Below are 27,823 nucleotides of genomic sequence, written 5' to 3' on the forward strand. Positions count from 1 at the left end.
GGCCCTTCCTCCTCAGGCCTGGGGCACAGCCTGTGCCCACGCCTGGCGGAGGGCCCCCCGGACAGCGATGCTCACGAGGGATAAATAGAACTTTATTTTAAATAAACATTTGCCTCTGTACACAGCCCCACGGGCTCAGTCGTCGGCCGCCTTGCGCACGTCGAAGCTGCCACAGGGCCCCCGCAGCAGCTCCGCCAGCAGGGCCAGCAGCTGCCCGTGCTCCCGCTGCACCTCGGGGGGCAGGGCGGCCAGCTCGCTGCGCAGGCTGCGCTCCACCATGCGGCCCAGGGCGCGGCGCAGGCCCCGCAGCAGCCGCACCGTGCGCGAGTCGCCCTCCAGCCGTAGCAGGTCGCTGTCGCTGAGCGAGATGGTGGCCCGGCGCCCGTCATCTGCGGAGGGAGGGCCGGGCGGGCGGGTGAGGCCGGGCCGGGCCGGGCCGGGGCGGCCAGCCCGAGCGCAGCCGAGGGCGCCAGGCCCGCGAGCACCCACCTCGGACATGGACGTCCCCGTCGGTGAGGAGCAGCACGGCCAGGGGGTGCACCTGGGAGGAGTCCCGGACAAAGACGCTGCCGTTGGACTTGACGGCCATGAAGTACGTCAGCCATCGGCTGCGCAGCCGCGTGGCCTCCCTGAGGGGGGAGAGCTGGTGAGTCGCCGCTCCTGCCCCCCCCCCCAGGGGCCCCCCGCCTCCCCTGCCCCCACCTGTTAATGGTCGACTTGTGCAGCAAGATGTTGCCGGATTTGGTCCTGTATGTGACGCTGTTGGGCTTGAACTTGCCCTGCCGGGTCACCTTGCCCTGCCGCACCTGCAGGTGACAGGGGGCGGGCTCAGCCAGGAGCTGAGGGTGGAGACGACGGAGGGGGAAGGAGGCGGGCCGGGCAGCCCCTCCCGGGCAGCACCTGGATGAGGTTGGGGTAGAGGCCCGCCATCAGCACGCCCTTCACCAGCTCCTCCTCCTCGCTGTACTCGTTGCACTGGGCCGAGGCCAGGGTGCAGTCCGAGGGCTTGCCCACCAGGAAAGCCTCGTAAATGTTCTCGGAGAACTGCTTGATGAGTCCTGGGGAGGCAATGTGGGGTGACGGGGGCCCCTAGCCGCGGGCAGGCAGGAGCCGCGGGCGGGGACGGGGCGGGGGCGGGGTTGCTGACCATGGATGAAGCGCAGGCTGGGCGCGTAGAGCAGGTTCTCCTCCAGGTAGTTCTCGCGGGAGCCGCGGTCCTGCCAGCGCAGCACCTCCTCCCAGCCGGCCACCGCCCGCACGAAGGCCAGGTGGTCGCTGCCGCTGTCGTGGCTCAGCAGCGCCTTCACCTGGGGGAGGACATGGGAGGGGCTGCAGGAGGCAGCGCGGGCAGGGGCGGGGTGGGCTGAGGGCGAGGGAGAGCCGGGGCGGGGCGGGGCGGGCTGCAGGGGTGAGGGAGAGCCGGGGCCGGGGCGGGCTGCAGGGGTGAGGGAGAGTCAGGGCGGGGCGGGGCCGGCCTGACCTTGTCCACCTCAGCGCGGTTCTGCAGGCTGCTGCTGAAGGGGTCCCGGGTGAGGCAGGAGACCACCACGAGCAGCGGGTGCAGGCACCGGAAGATGGCGGCCAGCACTATGGCCTTGGCCAGCCGGGGGTCCGTGGAGATGTGGGCCAGGCGCTGCCCCAGGGTGGTCAGGTACTCGCGCTGGTCCAGCACCCCGATCTCCTGGAGCAGGATCACCGCCTCGTCCACCGCCTTGATGTTGGGGCTGTCCACGGCCTTGGAGAGGAACTCCACCGCCTGCGCAGGAGGCGACGTGAGCCGGCCGCGCCCAAGGCCCTCCCGCCGCCCCGCCCCGCCCGCCCACCCGCCCCTGCCGATCACCGTCTTCTCGGGCATGTGGATCTTGGCCTGCAGCACCAGGTTCTCGAGGGGCGTGCGCAGGATCTCCGGCACCTGGAACGGCACCATCTTCTCCAGCCGGCTCCGCGGGAACAGGTGGTACGCGAAGCCGGACTGGCAGCGGCCGGCCCGGCCCCGGCGCTGGATCACGTTGGCGCGCGACACCCACACCGTCTCCAGGCAGGACACCTGGGGGAGGGGCAGGTGAGCAGCCCACTCTCGCCGGCCCCTCCCCAGCAGGAACACCCCGTGGGGCACACAGCAGGTGCGAGGCCCATCGGGCAGCAGCCGGGGCGCTGGGAGCCCCGGGCTGGCGGCCGGAGGCGCGCACCTTGGTCTTCAGGTCGTAGCGCTCCTCCTTGTGCAGCCCGCTGTCCACCACGTGCACAATGTCGTTGATGGTGATGGAGGTCTCGGCGATGTTGGTGGCCAGGACGATCTTGCGCACGCCTGGGGGCGGCTGCTGGAAGATGGCCTTCTGGTCCATCATGGGGATGTTGGAGTGCACTGGGGGCAGCGAGCACACGGTCACGGGCCCGCCCCGCACAGCCCTGTCTGCTCAGGGAAGGGGCCACGCCCGCAGACAGGAGGCAGGCTGGTCAGACGGGCGAGGCGGTCCCCGGCGGGCGAGAGCGGCTCACCTGGCAGGATGAGGTACTTGCTCTCGTGCAGGCCCAGGGCCTCCTGCAGGCGCTGCTGCACCCCTTTGATCTCCTGCCAGCCGGGCAGGAAGCAGAGGATCCCACCTGTAACGGGCCTGCAGGCATGAGCCACGGCTCCTCGCACACGGGCACAGGGCCGAGGGGGCACAGGGCTGAGGGGGGCACCCACCTGGCTCCCCGCGGGCGTCGATGTGCAGAACCAGATCGGTCACGAGGTCCAGGTCGAGCGCACACTCATCCTCAGACTGAGGGGAGGAGAAGCCACGGCCGGCCCGGGGCCAGGGGTCAGCGGGTCAGGCTGAGGCAGCTGGCACTGCACCTGCCCCTCCCCACTCCCAGAGACCAGGGCCGGGCCGGGGGCCGGGGGCCGGGCCGGGGGCCGCGCCCTCACCTCGTGGTGCCGCCGGTGCGGGTGCGGGTGCTTGCCCAGCCGCGCCAGGATGTCCTCCAGGTAGTGCTCCTGGACGGGGAACATGAAGCCGGGCACCTTGATGACGGGGCAGCCGCCGAAGTAGCGGGAGAAGCGCTCGTTGTCGCCGGTGGCGCTCATGAGCACCAGCCGCAGCCCGGGGCTGAGGCGCTGCAGGCCCTTGAGCAGGATGAGCAGGAAGTCCGTGTTGACGTCACGCTCGTGCACCTCGTCCACGATGACGTGGCTCACGCCCTCCAGGCGGGGGTTGCTCTGCAGCTTGCGCAGCAGGATGCCCACGGTGCAGAAGAGCAGCGCCCCGCCCCGCGCCGGCGGCTTGCTCTCCAGCCGCACCTGGAAGCCCACGTGGCGGCGCAGGGAGGGGCCCAGCTCGTGGCTGACGCGCTGCGCCACCGACACGGCCGAGATGCGGCGCGGCTGCGTGATGACCACGTTGCAGCGGGCGCCGCGGCCCTCCGTCACGTAGCGCTCCAGCAGCAGCTGCGGGATGCGCGTGGTCTTGCCGCAGCCCGTGTCCCCCGAGATGACCACCACCGGGTGCTGCTCGATGGCGCCCAGGATGGCGTCCCGGTGCGGGTCCACGGGCAGCTGCGGGGCCTCCTGCCAGGCGGGCCCGCGCCGCCGCCACAGCTCCAGCAGGCTCTGGCTCAGCCGCGCCTCCTCCGCCTCCGACAGCGGCAGGTAGGGCTTGCCGGTGATGGGGTCCATCAGGGGCCCCGCGTCCTTGCCCAGGGGCAGCAGGTCCTCGCTCTGCAGCCGCAGCTCCGGGGAGGCCCACGCGTTGTCCACGGGGCACTGGGCACAGGGCGAGCGAAGGGTGAGCCGCCTTCCTCCCCGCCCGCCCCGGCCCTGTCCCCGGCCTCCGCCGCTGCCCGGAGGCGAGGGTCCGGGGAGGGGGCCGCCTCACCTGGTTCAGGAATGCCTCGATCTTGCGGAGGATGGGCTCGGGCACCTGGATGGTGCAGGGCCGGCGCTGGGTCTCACCCAGCTCGCGCAGGGAGGCCAGGTTGTACATGGCGTGGGTGAGGGGCTCGTTGTTCCGGTCCACCAGGCCCAGGCTCTGCAGAGGGACACCAACACCTCGTCAGGCCCGCCCGCCCGCCCGCCGGGAGCGGCCCACGGGCGCCGAGAGCTGTGCAGAGCGACCGGTCCCAGAGCTGGGTGCCCGCTGGTGCGACGCAGGAGGGAGAAGTGAGGAACCAGGGAAAGTAAAATACCCCCAAACAGTTAAAATTAACTCAAGAAAATCAAGACTCTGAGAACCGAGCAGTTGGAGCCCAGGCTCACCTCTATGCACACCCAACATGGACCCAGAAGACAGATGCCCCAGCCGTACCCGCCCCCACGGCCTACCCAGAGCCCACCCACCTTGTGCCCACACGGCACCAGCTCCACGGGACCGCATCGCACACGTGTGCACGGGATTTCTATTTATGCAGCCACTGGCGGGGACACACCGGGTCCCCCTCCCTACACGCCCGCCAGCTGACCAGAGGCAGACACAAGCCGGCCCCACCACCAGGGCAAGCAGGCAGGCCGGCCCCCTCGCTCTACTCCGCGGCCTCCGATGCGCAGGCCAGTCCTCAGGCTCAGCCCTCGGGGCCACCCCCGGCTCTGGGCGGCGCCACCACGGTGGCTCTCCTAGACAGGACGCCTCCAGCCACGGCCTCTGGGCGCCAGGGGCGCCATCGAGCCCGAGCTCAGACTTCAGCAGTTCCCAGCCAGCTGCCCATCGCCATCGCCATGCCATCGCCGTTGTTCCCCGTACCACCTGTGCCCCGCTCCACTCCTTGTCGGCCGTATGGGATGCAGTTCCGAGGGGGCAGGGCCGCTTCCTGTCTCGCTCTGCACACTGACCCCTGGGCTCAGAGCACTGCTTCCCAGGCAGCCAGGACCTAACCCCGCTGCCAACCTGCCGACCCCAAGCCCGCCAGGACCTGCCCGCGTGGGCCAGGCCGCCGGCCCTGAGCGTGCTGCTCTGTCCTCATCCCAGATAAACGTCTGACTGTCCCGTGGCCTCAGGCCCAGGTTCCGAGCTCGCTCTCCTCACACGTCTGCAAGCAAAGGCACCGTTTCTCGTCTGTGCTCTTTAGCACGAGAGGCCGTGGTTCCCCAGCCCTGCCTGGAGCAGCAGGGCGGGCCAGAGGCGGGCAGGCCGATGGCCTCCGGAAACGGGGACGGTCAGGCTCACCAGGCCGGGCTCACCTTCAGCTTCTTGCAGGCCAAGGCGGCCGCCTTGTTCTCGGCCTCGGCTTTGCGGCGCCCTTTGGCCACGAAGGTCATGGGGCAGGGCCAGAGCAGCGTGAGGGTGGCCAGCTTGGTCTTGGTGCCCACGGTGTGGAACTGCATGAGGTTCTGTGGGAGGAGACAGCGGGACGGGAGTGAGCGCATCTGTGTCTCAGAAACCGGACGCGGAGCTGGCCCGGCTCAGCGGCCAATCCCGGCCGAGCCAAGTGCCCGGCAGACAGAGCCCGCTGCCCCCCGGAGGGCGTTCCCAGAGGAGGACGGTGTCCGGGCAAGGCCACTAGCTGCCCCCAGGTCCTCCCAGCACCAGCCAGGCAAGTGTGATGGCGCTGTGGGCTGAAGCTGTTGTGGCCAAACCAGGCGCATCCCGGCAGGAAGGCCCTGGCCCTGGGGAAGCTCTGCTTAAGGGAGCCTCGCCCCTGCCCCACCCGCTCTCCCCCTCCCCTGCCCACTCCGAGCCGACGCCCCCTCGCACCCCCCCCCAGCTCACCTTGGCCGTGGAGGACGAGGTCGCTATCTGGATCACCTTGGCCAGGAGGTTCTTGGGGAGCGGGAACTGGGTCAGAGCCCGGATCGCACTGTCATCGTCCGTCATTTCAAGGGACCCCCCCCTGAGGACCAAAGTTCCGGTGAAGAAGCTCTCTTCCCAGGGCTGGGCCCGCCCCCGCCCCGCCCCGCCCCTGCGTGGCTGATGCTCCCTCAGTGCCCGCCCCCAGAGGGCAGGGGCAGGCGGGTTGCAGGGCACAAAAGCCCAGCCCAAGCACAGCCCCGGCGGGCCCCAAGACCGGCCAGTGACTACGGGCCCAGGCGAGGCGGGCCTTCCTTCTCAGAAAGGCTCCCAGGAGCCCCCCCATTCCCACGCCCAGGCCTCAGCCTCCCTGACGCCCTCCAGCTGCACCTGAGGGGGGTGTCCTGCTGGGTCAGGGACAGGAAGTCATTGACATCGATGGTCCCCTCTTCTAGCTCTTCCTCCTCCTCTTCCTCTTCCTCTCGGCCCAGGGAGTGGGGCAGGCCCCCGGGGCCCCCGGGCCGGATGCTCTCGGGATTCAGCTGCCGCCAGGAAGTGGGTGGCATGGCCGGCTCCGGGCGCCACCAGCTATCCGCCGGAGAGCCGAAGCGGTCGGCGAGCACACGGTACTTGGCTGCATCGAACAGCTCGTTCCGGGGGCCCAGCAGGCCCCAGCCCTGGGGGGAGAGGGCATCGTGAGGGTGCATGGCACCTGCACGCCTGGCGGAGGCACAGAGCCTGAAACGTCTGCATTCCCGCGCCTGCGGACAAAGGCAGAACCAGCCAGCCAGCCCACGGAACAGACAGGTCACTGATCTGAGACACCTCGGGGGCATGGCACCTGGACTCTGCCCCACCCCCACCGCGCCCCCGTCACACGCCTTCCGACAGGAGCGCTGCTGCCGAAGGCGCAGAGGCCGGGAAGGACGGACGGTCGTGAGGCAGGAAGGACCTGGGCCGGCGCGCGCTCCGAAGGCCCTTACCCGGAATGAACCTGCAAATGCAGTCGGCGTCGCTGCCTTCGGAGCAAACACCGCCAGCGCCTGCCGGGCCTCTGGCACAACACAGCCGCCGGCCAGGCACCGGGGAGGGAGCCCAGGTCCTGCCCAAGAGGCTCAGCACCGGGGAGAGCGGCGCAGGTGTGAGGCCCGAGTGTAAGGAGAGCCAGAGCAGGAGCAGGTCTGACCGCGCTGACGTCAGCTGATGCCAGGACCGGCCGAGGGACCACCGTCCTTACAACGCCTCCGGCTGCTGTCAGCTTTTAAAGCTCTCACAGCAGCAATGAAGACCTGACCCGTAAGCACAAGACGTGGCAAACGGACCTCCATGCAGGGAGACCGTGCGCCCGGACGGTCTGCTCTTACACACGTGACAGCAACGAGGTTCCAATCAGTCCGGCAGTTTCCGGGCTCGACAAACAGGTGCAAACAGCAGGCCCGTCAGGCGGGAGGGAGCGTGGGGTTCCCCAGAGAGAAACAGCCCCTCTGAGGGCAGCGCTTACAGCACATCTGGTTGTGGGGAGTGAGGAACTGGGGGTACAGATGTTGGGGGATAAAAGGGCATGAAGTCCGAAATATATAAAGAACTCCCACAGCAACAGAAAACCCCAAACAGCCCAGCAAACAACGGGCAAAGGACCTGACATTTCTTCAAAGAAGGAACAAAGGCACAGCTTGTGGACAGCCGTGTCGTCAGGGAAATGCAGACCAAAGCCCCAGTGAGACTCTGCCCGCCGGGGCCGCCCCGGGCGGGGAGAAGGGCGTGGAAGGCGAGCTGGGCACCCGGCTGGTGAGGGACGAGGGCGGCCGCTGGACGCACCAGGTGGTTTCTCCAGACACGAAGAGCAGACCCACCACCCGGTCCAGGCCCCACGTCAGAGGCACGCACCCACGTCCGAGCAGAACTCAGAGGTGGAAGCGCCACGGGCCGACGAGCTGGTCGGCAGATGTGGTCGAACCACAGACAACGAGGAAGGGCTCCTGCGGGGCCAGCGCCCGATGAGCCCCGAGCACATCCCTTAGGGAGAGGCCAGCCCCCAAGGAGAGACGGACGCCTGCCCTCCCCTGCGTTGGGGATCGCACTCCCCACGGAGAGCAGTGGTGGCTGCGAGGCGGAGGGCCGCTGTGCTCGCGGTGGGACGACAAGTCCTGGGCCGGGGGCACAGCAGGCGGCGGTGCCTCCTGCTACAGCCTGTGCCCTTAGGAACGGCTCCCGCGGCCCATTCCCATCGCCTCTTCCAGAATCACACACCCCAGAGGCGGGCGGAGGGAGGGAACAGAATGCAGGCGGGCTGAGCGGGATGGAGGGCGCAGGGGGGTTCCAAGTGCTTCCAACTCCCAGAAGCAAGAGCTCTGTCCTCAGCTCGGCGCCACGCTGAGCCAGGAGCAGCCCGGGCAGCGAGAGGCGGCCACGCCTCCGAGAAGAGGACCCTCTGCGACAGGGACGCCATCCCGGTGCTGCCTGCGGAGCGGGCGCTGCCCTCGGAGTCGGCCATCGCAGCGGGAAGTCTGTTCCCCGAGGCGACCGGGGGGGCCGGGCGACACAGGACGGGGAGGGGGGGGCGGCGCAGAATGGGGGAGCGGGAGAGGGGGGTCCGTCAGCCGCCCCGGGGAGTCACCTTGAACAGCTGGCAGGCGGCGGCGGCCGCCTGGCGCTCGGCGTCGATCTTCTTGCTGCCATAGCCCTCCACCTCCACGCTCTTGGGCCACTTGATGTGGAGGGTGACTTTCTGGAGGAGAAGAGAGGGTCAGGGCCCTGCCTCTCCAGGGGCATCTGAGCCCCGCAGGCCGGCTGTTTGTTCCCCAAAGGGCCAGTCCTCGGCAGAGGGCGAGGCGGACCGCTCAGCGGCGAGACCTCCAGCAGGTCCACCCGCTCCACACCAGCAGCCCAGCTAGCCGCCGGGCCAGGGCCGCTCCGGGCAGGGCCTGTCACGGAGACGAGCCTCCTGGCTCCGCGGCTCCCTAACCCTCAGCTCCTCTGCTCAGACCGTTTCCGCTCGGACGCCTCCCTGACCGAGGAGCCGGGGAGGACGGCTCAGCTCCGTCCCTGGCCGCCCTGCGCGGTCACCTTTTTCTTCGGTCCATTCGTGTGCACGTAGACGAGTTTGTCTTTTGCGTGAGAGATGCCAAGGGCCCTTCCGATCACACTGTTGAGAAGGTTTTTGGGCTGTGGGAACTCTTTTAATAGGTCCCTAGAAGCTAAGGGAACAAGAACAAAGCGTTACAGCTGCTTCCTCGGGAAGACGCCGGGGCGTGGGCTCTGGGAAGGCGCCCGGGGTGGCTGCGGCCCGGCCAGAGGAGGGGCAGCAGCACCCGCCCCCGTTCCCGCCCCACAGCCGGCCCGCGGCCGGGAGGGCTCCCCGCGGCACCCACGGGCCCGCCGCACGCGGGAGGGGCCGCCAGGCCCGGGGCGGACGCCAGGCCCCCGGGGGGCCTGATCAGACCCGCTGAGCGAGCCCCGGGCCCGCAGGACCCTCCTCCCGCCCGGCCCGCCCGGAGGGAGGCGCCGGGGGCGGACCCCCTCACCCTCCGCCAGGAACCAGACACTCATGTCACCGCGGCCGCTCACCCACCCACCGCCTGCGCCCCGGCCCACCCGGCGCCGAACCGGCGGGCCCAGCGCCGAACCGGCGGGCCCACGGGGCAGGCCCGGGCGGCCCGGCCCCAGGACACGCGCCAAGGGATCGGGACCGGGTCCGGGACCGGCCCGGCCGCGCGGCCCGAGCACCCGGAGGCCCGGCCGCAGGGCCCGCGATGGCGGCGGGTGGGGCGGTCCGCCGGCGGCCGGGCGCCCTCCCTCCGCTCCCCGCTCCCCGGCCGCGGCCGCCCCGGGGCCGCCCCGGGAGGACACGCCGCCGGCCGCCAAGGGCGCTCACCGTTCACCATGCCGCCCTCCGGGCCCGCGGGCGCCGCCCCCGCCTCCGCCTCGGCCTCCTGCGCGGGGTCGGCGCGGGCGGAGCCGGACGAGAAGCCGCGCGCGCGCCCCTGTCGCCCGGCGGCGGCGCGGGGGCCGGGCCTGAGGCGCCGAGAGACGCGGGCGGCCAGGACCATGAGCCTCCCGGCGGCCGCCATCGCTCCCGGCCGCGGCGCAGCCCGAGCGCGCGGCGCCCCCTGCCGGCCCGGCGGACCCGAGCGGAGCGCGCGGCGCCCCCTGCCGGCCCGGCGGACCCGGAGCACAGCCGCCAGCGGCGCCGCCTCGGCTCGGCCCGGCCCGGGGAGGGCGCCCGCGGGGCCGGGCCGGGCGGGAAGCGGGGCCCTGGGTCCGGGGTCTGGGCAGCGCCAGCACCGCCCTCCGTCGCCCGGAATGGCAGGAGCGGACCCGGGGTCACGGGCCGGCGGGGTCAGGGGCCGGCGGGGTCAGAGGCCGGCGGGTGGGGCAGGAGGGAGGTCCAGAGGCGGTGAGGGCACCGGTGGGCCCGTTTCTCACTCATGAGGTCAGGGCGGCAGGGACCTGCCTTTGCACAAGCCCCGGCCCCCCGCACCCACCCCGGCCCCCGCACCCACCCGGGCCCGGCCCCGGCCCTGCAGGCCCCACAGGGCAGGCCCGGGCGATGCCGGGGGAAACCAGGACCACCCGGGGCAGCCGCCAGGGGGTGCTGGGCAGGCACTGCCCCTCCAGGGCACCAGGACCCGGCAAAGGGCAGGCATCCCGGCAGCAATGACCCGGCCCCCGAGGGCCACACCTGCACCCCAGGCCGCCCGCGTTGGGGGCCCCTCGGCTGGGGTGGGCCAGCGGCACTCTGTCTGCAGAGTGGAGGCTCCGGGCGCATCCGGGCCGGGAGCAGCCAGATCCCCGAACCCAACGCCCGCCCGCCCACGGGCGGGAGAACCCGCGTCTGCGGCCGAAGGAGACAGCCGCTGGACGGAGCCGCGTCTGGGCACAGGCCGGCCGGGCTCGGACCCCTGTGCCCGGTCCGCTTCCAAACGAGGGGCCGCCAGGAGCCGCTCCCGCTCCCGCTGGGACAGCCGAGGGTCTGCCAGCCGCCTGCCCGCCTCCCCCTTCACCCGCCGATGTCACGGGCCAACCCGCCGCCCTGGTGCACGGGCCGCGCAGCGGCTCCTGGCGGCCTCGGGGCCTGGAGCCGGCGAAGGGCTCCTGCAGGCCCTGCCCCCGCTGCCAAGCGAGCTCCCGCTGGGCCAGCTGCCTCTGCAGGGACCCACCGCTTCCCGCGGTAAAGGCAGCGGAGCCGGCCCAGAAGGCAGGCGGCCACGCCGCTCGCTTACTCCGACCTCAGGCCGTGCTGCGCTCCTCTCCTCCCGGCCATAGAGGCCCTCCCGCGCCCGCACCACCTTCTCCGCCTCCGTCTGGGGACAGGGCACCCCCTGCCCGTGAGAAAGGGGCCCGTGTGAGAGAAGACACCGCCCCCCCACCCCCCGGGACCTCAGCCGGGCCCAGAAGCAGTCCCTCCGCTCCCGGGGAGCCCGCAGCTGGGACGGAGGAAGGGGGAGGGCCTGCCGCGCCCACAGGAGGTCCTGGCCCTGCAGCCCACGCGGGCGGCAGCCGGAAAGATGAGGGCCCTGCAGGGCGGGCGGCCACCTGACTCCGTGCTCACGGCTTCCCCCTCACAGGGGTAAGGCACATGGCGAGGGGGCGAGAGGACGTCTGAGACGGCGGAGGCCAGCCGTGCCCAGGCCCGCCAGGTCCGGGCCGAGGGGGAGGCGCAGGGCAGGCTCAGGTGAGTGCTTTACCCTTTCCCGGGACGGCTGGGAGGAGGGGAGCTTCAATCCACACCTGCCTCCACAGGCACGGGACCTGCGCAGCAGCCACGACCCTGCGCACGGCTGTCTGAGCTGAGGCCCCAGCCTGGGGAGCAGGCAGGGAGGCCTGGCACGGGGCAGGGGGAGGGCGAGAACGGGGCGCTGGGAGCAGACCGGGGGCAGAGTGGGCTCACGGGGCGCGGCCTGCCCACCAGCCGCTCCCCAGCACGCCTGACGCCCAGAGCCACTCACCTGCCATGTTGGGAATGTTAACGTTCAGCCTTTTCGAGTTACAGGGCGTTTTAAAAAAGAAAAAAAAAGGGCGATCAACTCTTGCCGTGGCAGCGGGAGGGGCGGCGTCTCTTTCCCAGCCAGGGGTCCTCGGCGGGCGGGGCCGAGTGCCCGGGAGGGTGCCTGTGGGTGCTCCCGGCCTTCAAAGCGCTTCCCGGCAGACCTGAGGCACAGCCGCGTCCAGGAGGCTGACCCAGGGCCCAGTGGCTCTTCCCTGACGGGCAGCCAGGGGCAGGGAGGGCAGCGCCAGGCCCGGAGCAGCTACCGCAGGCTCTGGGCAGAGGTGCCCGGGCCACCCTGGCACCACGGGGCCTGCGGGAGCTGTCACCTGTCTGGGCTCCGACATTCTCCACGAGGGCCTGAGAGGCAGGTGTGAGCGCCAGGAAGGGCTGGGGGGCGGGACCAGTGTGCCAGGACAGTCGGGGTGCTCTGCTCCGGCCCCGCCCGAGCGCCCCGCACTTCGGGGGCCCCCTGAGCCTGGCGGCCGGGAGACGCCAGCCTCCGGTTCTCCAGGCTGCTGCCCAGCGGCCGGGCCGGGCCTGGGCTCCGCTCCGCTCACAGGAGGCCAGAGGCCAAGGGTCAGGGAACAACCCAAACCTTCCCGTGACCTCACGCAGCTCCTCCTGCGGCCCAGAGGCCTGCCTGGCCGGGCCGCCCGGCCTCCCCCCGCAGACCGCCGGGCTGTGCAGGAGCGGGCCCCCCCTTACCTCGGCAGATGGTCCCTCCGGGGGCAGGGTTGACACACATGGGCGGGAGGCGGGGCGGGGGGAGTTTGCACTGACGTTGCCTGTGCTGGGCCCGATCTGGGGAGAGAGGGGAGTCAGGGGGGCACAGCCGAGCTCACTCCCCAGAGCGTCCGGGAGGGGCTTCGGGCAGCAGGGCTGCCGGTGGTCGGGGAGCGGTCACGGGTTCAGAGAAAGTGTCCCCAGCGCTGCCCCGAGGGCCGTCGCCTCCCAGGGACCCCCCTCCCGGCGCCTGAGCCGCCCTGAGTTCACGCCCAGCTTCTTGGCCCCTCGCTGCCCCTGTGCCGTCGGCTGTGGGTGCCCGGACGACACGCAGCCAGAGCTCCGCTCTTTCCTGGGGAACCAGGGTCTGAGCTCAGCGGTCCCGGAACCACACGTGGGAAGGGAGGCGGCGAGGGCAGAGCGAACAGGACCGGTCCGGAGCCTCTGCCGGGCGAGGCCGCCTGGCTCCCCCGGGAGCTTCCCATCAGGAAGGCACTGAACAGCAGGCACTGCCGGGCCGGATGGCCGGCGTGACTCCAGAGTCTGAAAAGTCACTCTCAGGCGACCCAGGGCCTCCCCCAGGGCGGCTCCCAGCCTCGGCCGGCCCAGGGAGGACAGACAGGCATGGACGGGCCCTCTCACCTTTTCTGAATGAGTCCAGGCTGAACATCTCTGGCCGGAGGGAGCGCTGCACCCTAGGAAGAAGTGCGCCAGAGGCAGAGTCAGTGCTCGGGGCCAGGGCCTGGGGAGGCTGGGCGCTGAGGATGGGGACTCAGGAAGCTGTCCAGACCAGGAGCTGCACCAGGAGCTGCGGCTGCCCTGTGAGGAGGGAGGGCCAGCCCGCTCCAGGTGCCGGGCTCTGCTCCTCTCTCCCCCAGAGCTCTCTCCTCCTCACCAAACCCAGCCCGGAGGGAGGCGAGGCGCTTCACCGCCGATAGAGTCCCCGCTCCAGGACACCGCCTTCCGGGGCTTCTAGGAGCTTCCACAGGGCCCTCTCTCCGGCGGCATCGGGGATGGGCTGATGCCTGCCCTCCGGACACATGGGTACGGGCTCTCGCAGAACCCAGGGGACTGAGCAAGGACGAGCAAAGCCCTTCACGGGAGCCGCGGGGAGATACACGGTCAGCTCCAAGTCCAACTGTTGGCAAAAAATTTGGTCGCATTTTGCTCATTAATACAATTAACTGAGGAGTCTACCTCGTGACTTAAAAGGGACACTCTGCTTTAACAACTTCGTCTTAAAAAGCAGTTAAACTCAGAACGATCCGCGTGTTAAGCAGTTTTCTGGGGTTGGTGCTGGGGTCGTGTGGCCTTAGTTTAAAACATCGCACGAAGCCGCAGCAAAGCAGGACACTGCCCACATCCACAGGCGTCTCGGGCCCGGCGCCTGCTCCTGACCTCTGCCCTCTCCCGGCCAGCCATGGGCGCGGGGTGCAGGCCAACCACACAGGTCTGCCCGGGGGCCTTCCTCTCCCCGCAATGCTAGGATTCGGCGGCTCAGAGAGAACACTTCAGTGCGTATCAAGGATTCAATTTACTTTAAGAAACTACCTTCCATAGACTCCTTCTGTCCAAAATGAAAGAAAAAAGGTGTAATTTGAGATTCTAATTTTAAAGAAAACCTGAATATTATAAAATCTAAACTAAGTGATTAAGAAACAATACTTTTTTGCCAAAAAATTATGTTAATTTGCTTGTAAATAAACTTCTGGTTTTGCTTTTTAAAATTCCCCAATCCTCTTCATGCCAATATTATCGATAACTCATATGACATGTCATATAACACTGTCTTTTCCTGTATCAGTCTAAAAATACAGTATGATATTCAAGATAAGATCTTTTTTAAATATTGATTTGAGAGAGAGAGAGAGAGAGAGAGAGAGAAATGGAAAAGGAGAGAGGAAGGGAGAAAGAGAAAAATATCAATTTGTTGTTCCACTTATTTATGCGTCCACTGATTGATGCTTGCGTGTGCCCGACCAGGGATGAAACCTGCAACCTTGGCGTATTGGGATGGCACTCTCACCAACTGCCAGGACCCCGATAGGGTTAAAAAAAGGATCTTTTAGTGGTGATACCTTACAGAGCTCTAGAACATGTCACAGAGATCAAAAAGAAAGCCACCTTCCTTGTTGGAAACCTTTAAGGTTCAGAGTCTCTTAAGTAGCTTAGAGACAAGTAAAATAATCGTGTTTCTGGTTTTCTGCACAATGAATCACCACTTAACTCCAGTGAGAGCCCCTATTCAAGGACAGAGAGCTTCCATAACGACTAATTAAAAATGATACCCTGGCCCTAGCCGGTTTAGCTCAATGGATAGAGCATCAACCTCCAGACCGAAGGGTCGCAGGTTTGATTCCTGATCAGGGCACATTCCAGGGTTGCAGGCTGGATTGGCGGTGGGGGGCGTGCAGGAGGCAGCGGATCAACGATTCTCTCATCATTGCTGTTTCTATCTCTCTCTCTCTCCCTCTCCTTCCTCTCTGAAATCAATTTTTAAAAATGTTTTTAAATGATACCCTTCTTCCAAAAACAGTCACAAATGAATGTACAATAATTCACCAACGAATTGCTTTGCAGTGCCCGTGGCTAACTCACCTTACAAGAGCAATGAAAACCTCGGCTTCTGTGGGCGTGCGAGCTGGAGCTGGGTTCTCTCCCTGCTATTCCTCATCACGAGGCTGGGCCTCCCCTGGGAAGTACGGAAAGCCTCTGGGTCATCGGAACTCCCTCACCCCCTCCCGCGCAGGGACAGGTCCTGTCGGTGGCAGGAAGCGCCCCTGAGGCCCTGGCCTTGCTTCAGGACCTGCCTGACCCACTCAGCCCATCGTGAGCTGGCCTGAGCCGTCCCCTCTAAGATGCCAGGAAGAGACCTCCCGGCACAGGAGCCGGCGTCCCGCCAGCGTTTCCGCCGAGCCTGACCCAGAGTGCAGCTGCGGCAGCTTTGAGCTCTGCTCCCACCGTGGCTGCGGTTCGCCTAGGGCAGGTAAAGCAGCTCTCGGGGGTTTGGGAGAATCACCACCAGACCTCGAACACCATTTTTATCGTTTACCGAGGACTTCCACAGGAGTGCCGTCCCGGGGTTACACACCTGGCCCAGGATCCCGCCCCTGCCCCCGGCACAATGTAAAGGTGCAGTTAGGGACCCAGCGCCACATCGGCCTGGCTTACCCTACACTAACCCCCTGGTGCTGGGCCCGGATGGCCCGAGGGTGTTTGAAATCACTCTTGATAATAGCATCTTCCAAAGTTGGAAGAGGCAAGAAGTGTCCAACGGACAGACTTGGAACCGCAGCTTCGTAAGTTAAAACTCACAAGAGTCAATACCTTTTGGAGGTACAGGCATACCCACACAGGTTGGGAAAAAAAATGCAGCAAAGAATGTATTTGCTGCACCTTTAGCAGTGACACATAGAGAGCACCATCCTAAACCCTAAGAACCAAGGGGAGGGGCACCTCCTGGAAACTTCAAACCCCAAGAGGTAAGTACTTTACGCGATGTGGTCAACACCACAGTGGCAGTGGGTTACTTGTTTCCAAGAATCTGCAAAGGAACCCGTCAGACGGTCTCATTTACTCTGCCTAGGAAGTTGCAGCCAAAAACAGGTTGAGAGTCTGCAAGTGGCTCTCTGTGGCCCACCTGCTACCGTGCATGGCAGGCCCCTGTGGGCCGGGAGTGCAAAGCGGGACAACCCCCGCCGTGCAAAATCACAATTATGGGGACGGATGCTGCGAGAAGGCCAGCGAGGCAGCGTGCTGGCGCCATGCTCCTGACGTGGGGGCTCCGAGGACCCCTGGGACCCCAGTGCACTGCAAACAAAGAACCCAACATGCATGAAGTCTTCCCGTGCGAAATGGGACCGGGCACCACCAGCAAACAAAGAACACCTCCCCCCTTGGCCGCCCCCCGTGACGAGGTGGGTGCAAAAGGGGGCAAACCAGGGGGGCGAGATTGCACCAGGCCTCCCTTTGGGCGAACGGCCCAGGCCGCACGGGGAGCAAACAAAGGTCCCAGGGCCTCCAGGGGCTTCCTCCAGGCCCTGCCTCGGGAAACGGAGCATCCCCGGAGGCAGAGGCGTCGATGCGCCAATGAAGCCGCCTCTCCCGCGGCCCCAGCAGAGCCCCTGGCTACCGAGCCCGCCCCAGCGGACCTGCCTGGCCCCCGCCCCCGCCCCGGCTCCATGGCAACGGCAGGCCGAGGCCTGGCTGCCCACGGCTCGGCCCAGCCGGCTTCCCGGGCAGGCCTAGGATGCCCGGCCTGCTCCCCGGGCCCGCCCGCCTCTCCGCCCCACTCTCCGCCGAGCCGACGGTCGGACTCGGACCCCGCCTCGCGCCGATCATCCCCGGCCGCGGTAAGCTCCTCCAGGGGGCACCGAAGGGGAGAATAAAAAGCCCAATTCACCTGTTGTTACAGATGTGAAACAAGCCTGGATGCACCGCGCATGAGCCGCGGACCCCCCCTAACCACGGCCGGACTACAACTCCCACCAGCCGCAGCGCGGAGACTTCCGGGTCCCGAGGCGGAAGTCCCGCCTGCCGCCCCGGCGCGCCCCGCCCCTCACTCCGGCCCCAACTCCCGAGTCCGCTCGTAGGCCTCGGCGGCTCTCGAGCGGGTCCCCTTCCCGGGGTGCGCAGGGGTCGCCGGAGGCTGACGCCAGAGGGCGGCCTACCCGCGGCCAGGCCCCGGCGCCGGGCCCAATGGGCGGCGGCGGCGGGCGGCCGGGGCCGGGACTTCCGGCCGAGCGGGGTTGGGGGAAGCCGCGGGGTCGCCTGGGGCTGCACGTAGCCGCGCCTTCCGGGGCCCCGCGGCGTCCGGCAGGGAGAGACGGCCCCCGCGCCCCGGTGCGGGAGGAAACCAGCCGGCCAGGGCCGAGCCCGGGGCGGAGCCAGCTCGGCCTCCGGGCGCCCTCCGCCTCCCCGGCCCCGCTCGCGGCCACGCCTCCGCCGCCCGGGCCCTCTGAGCTGCGGGGCGGCGGGGGCCGCGGGGCCGGGCTGGCGCGGGGGCTGCGGGGCCGGACTGGTGGCCTCGGTCAGCGCTGCGGGCGGGGCTGGAGTCGCCGCCTGGCGGTCCCTGGGGAAAGGGCGTCCCCCCGGTGGCGCCGCGGGCTTTGTTGCGGCTCCGGTGCGAGTTCCGTGGATCCAACGAGGGAACGGTGGGCGGCTCCGCAGCTGCGGCCGGACTTTTCGGCCGGAGAAACCGGGAGCTTTAGTCGTAGCCCCGGGACAGGGAGCGTCGGCGCCGCAGCCGGTCCCTCCGGTCCTAACAAACCCGGCGAGTGTTTTCATTTCCTTTCTTGGCGGGACGGGAGGGGAGGGGGCGCGGGCGTCATTCATCCCAGCGGCTGCCCCGCCGCGGCGGGCCTGGTCCTGGGGCGTCCCTGCGCGGGGAGGGACGCAGCGGCGCCCGGCAGGTGTGTGTGCAGGCCCTGTCCTCGGGCTTTGGGTTGCAGCAGAGGGAACCATGGTGTGAAGCAAACCACGTGCTGAGGGCCCGCCGGCAGGGCTGGTGGTTGAGCTGCGTCCCGTTGGATCCCCGCTCAGGGCAGCCCGGGCTGCGGGCTGGATCCCCAGCGCTGGGCGTGCAGGAGGCGGCCGGTCCATGGTACTCTCATCGCTGATGTTGCTCTCCCTCTCCTCCTTCCTGTCTGAAATCAATAAAAATATATGTATTTTAAAAAGTGGTAAATGCTGGAGGTGACATATAAAGTGTTAGAGGGTTCCAGAGAAAGTATAATCCTGACAACAGGAAGAAAGAACCGCGTGAGCAAGACTCCGGAGGCGGGCAAATCCTGAGGACACAGGCGGTGCTGGATGTGTGCGCCGGCACAGGCTTAGGAGGAGACGGACCAAGAGATTTTGACTTTATTGGTAACAAATTTATTTCAGCAACGTCCATTTCTGTATTCCTTTCCCTACGATATTTTGTAGCTCAGTAGATTCTGACCAATCAGGAACGTGTTTGTTTTTAGCGCTCACATGTCATATTTTATTTAAGGCTCATTCCCAACTTTTATTTATTTTTAATTTAATTTAAACATTCCAAGGATCCCAACCTCCATTTAAAAATTAGAACTGCAGCCGAAACCGGTTTGGCTCAGTGGACAGTGCGTTGGTCTGTGGACTGAAAGGTCCCAGGTTCGATTCCGGTCAAGGGCATGTACATTGGCTGCAGGCACATCCCCAGTAGGGGGTATGCAGGAGGCAGTTGGTCGATGTTTCTCATCGCTGTTTCTACCTCTATCCCTCTCCCTTCTTCTCTAAAAAAATCAATATATTTTTTAAAAAATTAAAACTGCAAAGACCACTCAATGAAAACACATAAAACCCTCATAGTATCACAATTCACAATACAACTCTTACTCTGATAAACATTTTTTTCACTATTTCTTACTTCAAGAAAAATGATTTTAAATATGATAATGTTACATGCAATAAACATAAGTTATTTAAGAAAAATGATCTTGCCCTAACCGGTTTGGAACAGTGGATAGAGTGTTGGTCTGTGGACTGAAAGGTCCCAGGTTCAATTCCAGTCAAGGGCATGTACCTTTTTGCAGGCACATCCCCAGTAGGAGATGTGCAGAAGGCAGCTGATTGATGTTTTTCTCTCATCGATGTTTCTAACTCTCCCTCTCTCTCTCTGTAAAAAAATCAATAAAAATATTTAAAAGAAAGAAAAGATGATCTTGCCTGACTGGTTTGGCTCAGTGGGTCGAGTGTCAGCCTGTGGACTGAAGAGACCCAGGTTTGATCCCAATCAAGGGCACATGCACAGGTGTGGGCTCAGTCCTTAGTAGGGGTCGTGTAGGAGGCAGGCAATCCATGATTCTCATCATTGGTGTTTCTCTCTCTTCCTCTCTGTAATCAATAGAAATATATACTTAAGAAAAATATAAGTTTTTCCGGTCAAGGGTATGTACCTTGGTTGCGGGCACATCCCCAGTTGGGGGACGTGCAGGAGGCAGCTGATTGATGTTTCTCTCATCGATGTTTCTAACTATCTCCCTCTCTGTAAAAAATCAATAAAATATATTTAAAAAAATAAAGTTAGAGAGCCTTCGTGGGACACCTGTATAATGTGTACAGATAATGTCTTGCTGCTGTTGAGAGACTGTTTGCATCTTTCTAACAGTTTACCTTGGAAACCACACGGCTTGTTTCACAATCTTTTTAAATTTATTTAAGGTATCACATATTTGTCCTCATTCCTCCCCCCCCCTCCATTCCCATCCCTAGTCCCTCCCCACGCATGCCCCGCCCCCCTGTTCACTGTCTCTGGGAGCCCTGCTACCAGGTAGGGTGCTTTCTGGGACCTCCACTTTTTCATTGTTTTCAAACGCCTATGGGACTTGGCCTTAACCCCTGCTCAGGTGAGAGCACCCATGAGTCTGATCTTTGCCATTTTCCTCTTCATGAGGGCACACCTGTGAACAAGTCAGGACTAGGCCTCATGTAGTTTATGTGGAAGACAGACCAGAACGTAGCGGTGCCAGCAGAGGGTGTGTGGTCCGCCCCCCTCTCTGGAGCAGGTCTGGCCTTTCCCTGCCCCATGTCCCCACACGTGCTCACCCGTGCCTCTCCCTCTCCTAGGCCCCGAGCACCCTTCTACTGCTTCTGTGACTTGTCTCCTGAGTCTATGGCAGGCTCACTCTTGCAGCCTCTGTGAGCTTCATCGGCTGCCTCCTGCACGCCCTGCACGGGGCATGTGCCCTTGACCAGAATTGAAGCGTGACCTCCTAGATTGAAACTGGCCTGTAACTTTCTAAATACATTTTCTCTTAAAAAAGAAAAAAAGATTGTAGGGATCACTTTTCTAAAGTTCCTCTAAGCCAGTGGTCGGCAAACTGAGGCTCTCGAGCCACATGCGTCTCTTTGGCCCCTTGAGTGTGGCTCTTCCACAAAATATCACGGCCTGGGCAGGTCTATTTTGAAGAAGAGGCGTTAGAAGTTTAAAACATTGGGCTCTCAAAAGAAATTTAAAAATATATAGTATTGATTTTCCACAGAGAGAAAGGGAGAGGGATAGTTAGAAACATAGATGAGAAAGAATCATCAATCAGCTGCCTCTTGCACACCCCCTACTGGGGATGTGCCTGCAACCAATGTAAGTGCCCTTGACCTGAATCGAACCTGGGACCCTTCAGTCCGCAGGCCGATGCTCTATCCACTGAACCAAACTGGTTTTGGCTCAAAATAAATTTTAATCGTTGTATTGTTGATATTGGGCTCTATTGACTATTGTTTGTCGACCAACCGCTGCTAAACTATGCATTTGAAAGCATGAGTGACAATCAGAGGGAAGAGCGGCAGGTCTGGAACAGCTGGTGCGAAGGCCCTGAGGCACCATCAGCTGGTGTGGCTGCAGCCGCAGGAGAGGAAGGCGCGAAGCCGCTGGCCCTGATGGCTGCGGACGGAGGCCCGGGCCACCTGGAGCCCACCGCCCGGGGCGAGCGGGGCGGGCGGAGATCCCCATCTTTGAGGGGGTTCCCGACCTGCACCCGAATCCCTAACCAGGCTGTCCCCTCGGAGCTTCTTCCCAGCCCTGTGCTTTCTGGCGGAGCCAGCGACGACGGAGACCTCCACGCAGCCGTGGACACAGAACCCGACACAGGAACCCGGAAGGAGCCGGTCCCGCCGAGGCCGGGGCGGGCGGCGGCGCGGAACGCAGCCACGACCTACGTGAGCCGAAGGCGCCGGAAGCCGGGCTGCTCCGAGGCCCCGCCCCTCCCCCGAAGCCCCGCCCCTCGTCGGCCGCGAGGGCTGCGTCTGCGCGTGCGCGCGCTCCCGGCGGTTAGGGCGCCGGCGGTGGAAAGGGCGGGGCCAGGGCCGCGCCGGAAGCGGGTTGGCTGGGCGGGGCCGGAGGCGGCGGCGGCGGCTGCGCGCGCGCGCGAGTGCGGACGGGGCACGCCGCGCGGGCCGGGGCGGGCCGGGCGGTGGGGACGGCGGACGGCGACGATGGCCGCGGCAGCTGGCGGCGGCGGCGGGCCGGGGGCGGCAGCGGGCGGCGCTGGGGCGGGCGGCGCGGCGGTGGCGGCGGGCCTGGCGGCGTCCCGGCGGAAGGACGGGGGCCCGGCCGGCAAGTTCTGGGAGAGCCCGGAGACGGTGTCCCAGCTGGACTCGGTGCGCGTGTGGCTGGGCAAGCACTACAAGAAGGTGGGTCCGCGCGCCGGGCCGGGGCCGGGGCCGCGCGGCGGGGCCCGGGGCTGCGGGCCTCGCGGGCCCGGGCCGCCCCTCCCCCCGCGCGCCACGAGGGACAACAAAGGCCGCGCCGGCTCGCCACGCCCCCGGGCGGCCTCCGCCGCGCGTCCCGCCCGCGGGACTCCTGGGCTCCGGGCTCCGGGGCCGCCTGAGGCGGGAACGACGGTGGCGCGAACGCTGAGGAGAGCGGCTGCTTTTTGCCCGGAGCCGCGGCCTCCTACCTGTTGCCGGGGAGCCCGCGCCCGCCGCGCTCGGAAGGCGGACGCCGCGGCAGAGGCCCCCGCGGGGCGGGGCCCTCGGGGCTCGGGGCGCCGGGCCCGGGTGCACCCACACCCGCTGCTGCCCAGCGGGGCCTCCCGGAGGGACCCCGCCGCGGGGAGGCCCCCCGCGCCCGCGGTCAGTGAGCTGCCCTGTGCTCGGTCGCCGCCTCTGGCCGCGGGGCCGGAGTCGGGCGTTGAGAGGAGCGACTGAGCGCCCGGGGCCTCACCGGGGTGGGTTCGCGTCTCCGCGGGTGGGTGTTGGGTGCCGCCCTCGGAAGGGGTGAGGGAGCAGCCGGCCAGACACACGCCGTCTGCCCCAGCTTTCCGGGCTCCTCTCCCCCTGCCCTCCCCGGCCCGCGCGGTGCGGAGTGACCCTGCCCCCCGCCGCCCGCCCTCCGGGGCCGCTCGGTCAGTAACTGCGGAGTGGAGACGGGCAGACCAGGCCTCGACAGGGCGCCCCCGAAAACACCACGCACAGCTGACAGCTCCCTCGGGGGAAGTGAGCTGAATGGTAACAGGCCTTTCAGCGTGTGGTTAACAAACACCCACCTGTGTGCACGTTTGGGGGCACCCTGTGTTCGCTTGGGGTGCACAGCGCACTGAGGCTGTCCGGGTTGGAATGTGTTTTGGGGGGGCAGGGCAGGGACCCGGGTGTGCTTTGGCGATCACACGGGTGCTTCCAGAAGGACAGTCTCTTAGGTGACGTTTAGGAAGTGACAGACTACATGTGTGTTATTACTTACCGAATGTTTTTAGATGCTTCAGTTTTTTTGTTTTTTTCTGGAATTTTGGAGTCACATTTGGGATTGTAAATTTTTCTAATTAATTTTTAAATTAAATTATTACCTATTTTACCACTGCCCCCCCCCCAATTTTTTTTTTTTTTAATCTACGTGTAAGTAGGTAAGAATATTGCTCTCTCTTGTGTAATGATAAATTGGCCACTTTTTGTGGAGGCACTAGAGTTTCTGGAAGTGGCTAAGGGGATTGGATATATATTATTAAATTTTTTATTTAATCATGTGCCCTGCAGCCAGTGCTTTGGTCTTAAATACAGTGTTCCTTAATTTTTTTTCTCCCTAGATTCTCCCCCACCCCCATTTTACTGAGATATAATTGACATATAATGCATTACTTTGTCGATGTAGCTTTAACAAATAAAAAGACTTGAGTAATATTCCTAAGGTAATTTGTGATTCCCATAGGATTGTTCAAATAAAATATCAGGGAAGGGGAAAAGAAAGGGAAATAACAATAATAATTTCTACCTTTTCAAACTCTGAGCATCTGTTTGATTCCAATTTTAAGAGAGTAGCTTAGGTTTGGATAATCCTTCAGAGATTTGATTGGGTGAGGCTGAGGGAAGGGTTTGTACCAGAGTGTTGAGGCCAGTGGTTAAAGCTGGCACGGTTTCCCTGAGTCTTAAAGACACAGTCAGAATTGGGTTTGGTTTCTCGGGTTTCTTAAAGCCAGAGCATATCTATTGGGCCTCCTCAAGTTCACAACTGAACCGACAGCCTCAATCCTGTCAGCTTCTGAGAGCGATGTTGGAGTGGTGAAAGCATTGACCAGGTCTTCGCTTGTTCTGTACACACTATGTCTTTACTTGGACACATTGATGGTTCTAACAACAGACTTTTCTATTGCATTTGAACTGCATTTTCAGGTCGAAACAGGTCTCAGCACCTGTATGGAGTACACATGACCATTTATTGATTGATTGATTGATTGATTGAGGTATGACATATGTGTCCTTACCCGCCATGGGTAGTCTCCTTTTTATTGACGGGCCTTCCCATGCAGCCAGTGAACAGCTGAGCATCTGCGCATCCAGGCACCTGAAACATAGCTCCCCTAAGTCCTCACAGCTGGCCTGGAGGATCGGCATTGCTTGCTTCGTTTCACAAGTGAGAGCCCACAGCTCCAGATCTAAGTAGTTTCTCTAAGATTACAGTTAGGGTGGCAGATGTGGGATTCAGTGAGTCCCGCCCTCTTGTTTTCTAGTCCTTTTTTGGGGGGTTGGGGGCCTACACCCTCTCTCTGAGGAAATCACAATTTGTGGGAAAGATGAACATAGACACCTGCCTGTAAAACCCGTGATGGCGTGAAAGAGAACTCGGCCTTGTTCTCATTTCCTAAATGCCCTTCGGTGCTGGTAAATGCTTGTTCAGTGAGGGGACATGAGTATAGCAACCTGTTCACTTAGGCTTCGAGGTAAGTTTGGCTTAGCAACACGAGAGAGAGTCGTCGTTTAGTGTCGTCCCCCCTTTTTTTTTAAGGTATAACAGGTGCTTTAATTATATTTTTGTAAGGGTCTTTGTATAGACTTCAGACCCATTTTAAAACTTTTCCAGTAGTGACAGCAATTAATGCCCAGCAATAAAAACAAGGTCAGCACCAGTGAGTGCTGACGAGGGTCGATGGGTGTTTGCAGCCCTGGCTGGTTGGCTGTCGTCCTGTGCACCACAAGGTTCGGTTCCGTTCCGTTCCCGGTCCGGTCAGATGCTAGGCTTCGAATTCAGTCTCCAGTTGCAGACGAGAGAGAATTCTTTTTAACCTGGAATGAGCTGCATCCGGCCCAGGGAGTCCCCAGGAGGAAGTCCACAGGAGGCGACCACTCTCCAGCAGAGGAAGCCATGGGGGGGAGGGGGCCTCCCTCCCTCCCTCCCTGAGCTGCCTTTGTGGTATTGGCGCGTCCTTCATCCTAACTTGGATGAAGATGAGCTGTTTCTGTCCATAGTTTCTGGGTGGCTTTCAGGTTATAACATTTTACTGATCTCCCATTGATTCAACCAGATAGGTTGGAGGTGAAGTATATCTGTAAGCCGTTAGGTTTCCTGGAAAGTTTCTCCAAAGTTTGGCCAATCGGTGTGAGAGAGGCAGGGTTGCCTCCCGCATGCGCCCTGGCCCAGGCGGGGATTGAGCACCCTCGACTGGAAATTAAACCACCGGTCGCTGGTCGGCCCAGGCTTTGAGCCCGGTCTCTGCCTTGCAGTACGTCCACGCGGATGCGCCCACCAATAAGACGCTGGCGGGGCTGGTGGTGCAGCTCCTGCAGTTCCAGGAGGACGCCTTCGGGAAGCACGTCGCCAACCCGGCCTTCACCAAGCTCCCGGTGAGTGCCGCCCGCGGCTGGGCGCTGGCTGCTGAACGGGCATCTTCGGGGTCATTTACTGCTGGTGGAACATCAGGGCGGTTACCATGGAGACTTGGCTGTGGATGTTGTGCTGTGTTGTCCTTTCCTTGTAGTTTCTGCTGTGCCAGGTCTTCCTTCTTCCAATTCAGTTCTTGTGTCTAGACCACTGTTCAGTGGAGCTTTTATATCTGTAGGTGGAATTCTCTTGCACTTGTGTGAGGATATAATTATGCTCTTGCAATTGGTATTTTTAAAAAAATATATTTTATTGATTTTTTACAGAGAGGAAGAGAGAGGGATATAGAGTTAGAAACATCGATGAGAGAGAATCATCGATCAGCTGCCTCTTGCACACCCCCTACTGGGGATGTGCCCGCAACCAAGGTACATGCCCTTGACCGGAATCGAACCTGAGACCTTTCAGTCCGCAGGCTGACATTCTATCCACATAGCCAAACCGGTTTCCGCTTGCAATTGGTATTTTGACTGATAATTTGGCTTGATAAGAATTACTGGGTTATTTTATTTTCATTTGAAATTTGTAGGTTTTACTCTCAACATTTTGTAGTAAAAAAATCTATTGATTTTGCGTCTCCCTTTTTTTTTTTTAACTATACTTTTTATTTTTAATTTCAGAGAAGGGAGAGGGAGAGAGATAGAAACATCAATGATGAGAGAGAACCACTGATTGCCTGCCCCCTGCATGTCCCTTACTGGGAACTGAGCCTGCAACGCAGGCCTGTGCCCTTCACTGAGGTTGAACCCGGGACCCGACGTTCTTTCCACTGAGCCAAACCAGCTAAGGCTCTCCATTTTTTGTTTATTTTAATATATTTTATTGATTTTTCACAGAGAGAAAGAGAGAGAGAGTTAGAAACATCGATGAGAGAGAAACATCTATCAGCTGCCTCCTGCACACCCCCTACTGAGGATGTGCTCACAACCAAGGTACATGCCCTAGACCGGAATCGAACCTGGGATCCTTCAGATCGCATTCCAACGCTCTATCCACTGAACCAAACTGGTCAGGGCTAGTTTATCTTTTTCCATGTGGTTATCTGGTTATATAGCAACACTTACTAAAAAAGGCTGCTTTCGTCATTGATTTGAGCTCAGCAAATACTGAACATTTGATCATGTCCCAAGTTGTGTGAGAATTCACAGGATAATGCAGGCATCGTGTGTCCTCAGGGGCTCAGCTCGGTGAGCTGTGCGCATCACAGGCAAGGGGAAAGGCTTTCCCGGGGGAGGGCCTTGGCCCCGAGTCTGAAGGTGAGGGGGGCGCCTCGGGGGCGACGCCAGCGTGGACGGGTCGGCCTGAGCTTGCCGGGGAGCTCAGCTGCTGCGGGTGGCACCCGAGGGCGTGCTGAGCACAGCACAGCACAGCAGCAGAGGGGCTAGAGCCAGGCACAGGCTGGGCCGCTGTGCTGTGCCGGCAGGTGGCCGCCCCCTGCAGACACGGGACGGCAGGCGGAGAGCAGAGGTGCTTCCTCAGCTGTGGGCGTCCGGTCTCCCAGGCTGAGGGGGCTGCTGAGACAGGCTTTGACCCAGCGGTTTTCCACTGAGGCTGCTGCCTCATGCCAGCGAGGAGCTGTGACAGCCCCGGGGGGGGGGGGGGGTCCGAGAGCACAGGAAGGAGCGGGAGACGTTGCAGAACAAAGAGATGAGGGTGACTGGCGCCTTCGACATTGGCGCTGCGGGGAGAGCCAGAGGACTGGCTCCCGAGCAGGCGCGGGGCAGCCCAGCTGTCCGCACTCACGGCGGGAGGAGTATTTTGGGCACAAACCCGTTTAAAAATAACCCTCGGCTCAGTGCCGGGCCAGATGTCCTCGTCCTCCGGGGCGTGCAGCCTTCCCCACGTGGGAGGATGGGGCGGCGGTAAGAGAGGGGCTGTGAGACAGTAAAGCCAAGAGGTTTGAGTGAACCGTGTCAGCTGTTTACCTCCGTGCTTTCCTTTCTCGTGAATAAACAGTACCGGAGTGAGAGTTCAGCGGAACTTGGTAACTAACCTAAATCAGGCCGGTGTGGAACAGCGTGGTGCGTGCTGTCTGATACTAACGGGGGATCACAGAGACTGGGGGAAGCGTCACCTAGGCAGGCACATGAATGGTAAAAACTCGCTCTGTAATCCTCCAGGCTCAGGACCTGGGCAGGCCCAGCACAGACATACTCGTCATGTTGGAAAAGGACCATTGTGCGTTCTGCCTTTTTAAAAAGATCACTAGCACAGCGTGAAAGGTGCAGGCACACAGCTTGGTCTTCCTCTAGCTTGCTTTACTGTAAGAATACAGTGTGTAATACATGTGACATACTAAATATGTGCTAATGGACTGCTTATGTTGTTGGTAAGGCTTTTGGTCAACAGTAGGCCGTTAAGTTTGCAGCGAGTCTAGAATTACATGCAGATTTTCAACGGGGGGTGTGTGTGTCAGTGCTCCTAACACTCACGTTCAAGGATCAACTGTTATAATTTCTCTTACTAATGAAATTGGGAACTATGTCTAGAAAGCACGATTTTAAACTCAAAAGCAGTTAAAATAAACAGTAAACGTGGGGGTTATTTGATTGTTGTCATACTTGCGAGGTAAAAAGATTCTGGAGTCGAAGTGATGTTCCCCCAGAATTGTTTTCAGGGTCTGAAGCTGCTGGAATTCCCTTGAAGTGCTTTGGTTTGTTGGAACTTTCTGCTCCTTGATTCACTCCTCCCATTGATTTTCTGACCTAGTCATTTCTGGTGAACAGGCCAAAGAGTGGCATTATTAACACATGTGCTCAGCACACACGCACACACATTATAAATTGGTTATCTACCCTC

General features: G+C 62.8%; 2 protein-coding genes across 4 annotated transcripts in view; one reads left to right on the plus strand and one right to left on the minus strand.

Annotated features, from left to right (window-relative positions):
• Positions 1 to 71: 71 nt before the first annotated feature.
• On the minus strand, positions 72 to 16,964 carry DHX30 (DExH-box helicase 30). 3 transcript variants are annotated; one of them, XM_036430195.2, is made up of 21 exons: positions 16,817 to 16,964; positions 15,013 to 15,106; positions 13,057 to 13,109; positions 12,397 to 12,492; positions 8,769 to 8,899; positions 8,320 to 8,430; positions 6,093 to 6,379; positions 5,685 to 5,805; positions 5,156 to 5,305; positions 3,858 to 4,010; positions 2,912 to 3,745; positions 2,690 to 2,765; positions 2,500 to 2,604; positions 2,190 to 2,365; positions 1,841 to 2,047; positions 1,481 to 1,756; positions 1,148 to 1,307; positions 901 to 1,058; positions 703 to 806; positions 490 to 629; positions 72 to 389 (listed from the first exon to the last, which is right to left on the minus strand). In XM_036430195.2, exons 3-21 carry the CDS (start codon positions 13,082 to 13,084, stop codon positions 136 to 138), a joined length of 3,567 nt encoding a protein of 1,188 aa, XP_036286088.1. In that variant the 5' UTR covers positions 13,085 to 13,109; positions 15,013 to 15,106; positions 16,817 to 16,964; the 3' UTR covers positions 72 to 135. The 3 variants fall into 3 exon arrangements, with proteins under 3 accessions (XP_036286088.1, XP_036286086.1, XP_036286089.1); XM_036430193.2 differs by lacking the exons at positions 12,397 to 12,492; positions 13,057 to 13,109; positions 15,013 to 15,106; positions 16,817 to 16,964 and adding an exon at positions 9,577 to 9,790; XM_036430196.2 differs by lacking the exons at positions 2,500 to 2,604; positions 12,397 to 12,492; positions 13,057 to 13,109; positions 15,013 to 15,106; positions 16,817 to 16,964 and adding an exon at positions 9,577 to 9,790.
• A 4,302-nt stretch (positions 16,965 to 21,266) lies between these two features.
• SMARCC1 (SWI/SNF related, matrix associated, actin dependent regulator of chromatin subfamily c member 1) overlaps positions 21,267 to 27,823 on the plus strand; it is a 64,095-nt gene continuing 57,538 nt past the window's right edge. Inside the window, exons 1-2 of the mRNA XM_036430200.2 lie at positions 21,267 to 21,567; positions 24,868 to 24,987. Coding sequence (XP_036286093.1) covers positions 21,370 to 21,567; positions 24,868 to 24,987 — 318 coding nt within the window. The 5' untranslated portion in view covers positions 21,267 to 21,369. The remainder of the gene's footprint in view (positions 21,568 to 24,867; positions 24,988 to 27,823) is intronic.

The sequence above is a fragment of the Pipistrellus kuhlii genome, unplaced genomic scaffold (assembly GCF_014108245.1).
Source record: "Pipistrellus kuhlii isolate mPipKuh1 unplaced genomic scaffold, mPipKuh1.p scaffold_m20_p_103, whole genome shotgun sequence".
Taxonomy (NCBI): Eukaryota; Metazoa; Chordata; class Mammalia; order Chiroptera; family Vespertilionidae; genus Pipistrellus; species Pipistrellus kuhlii.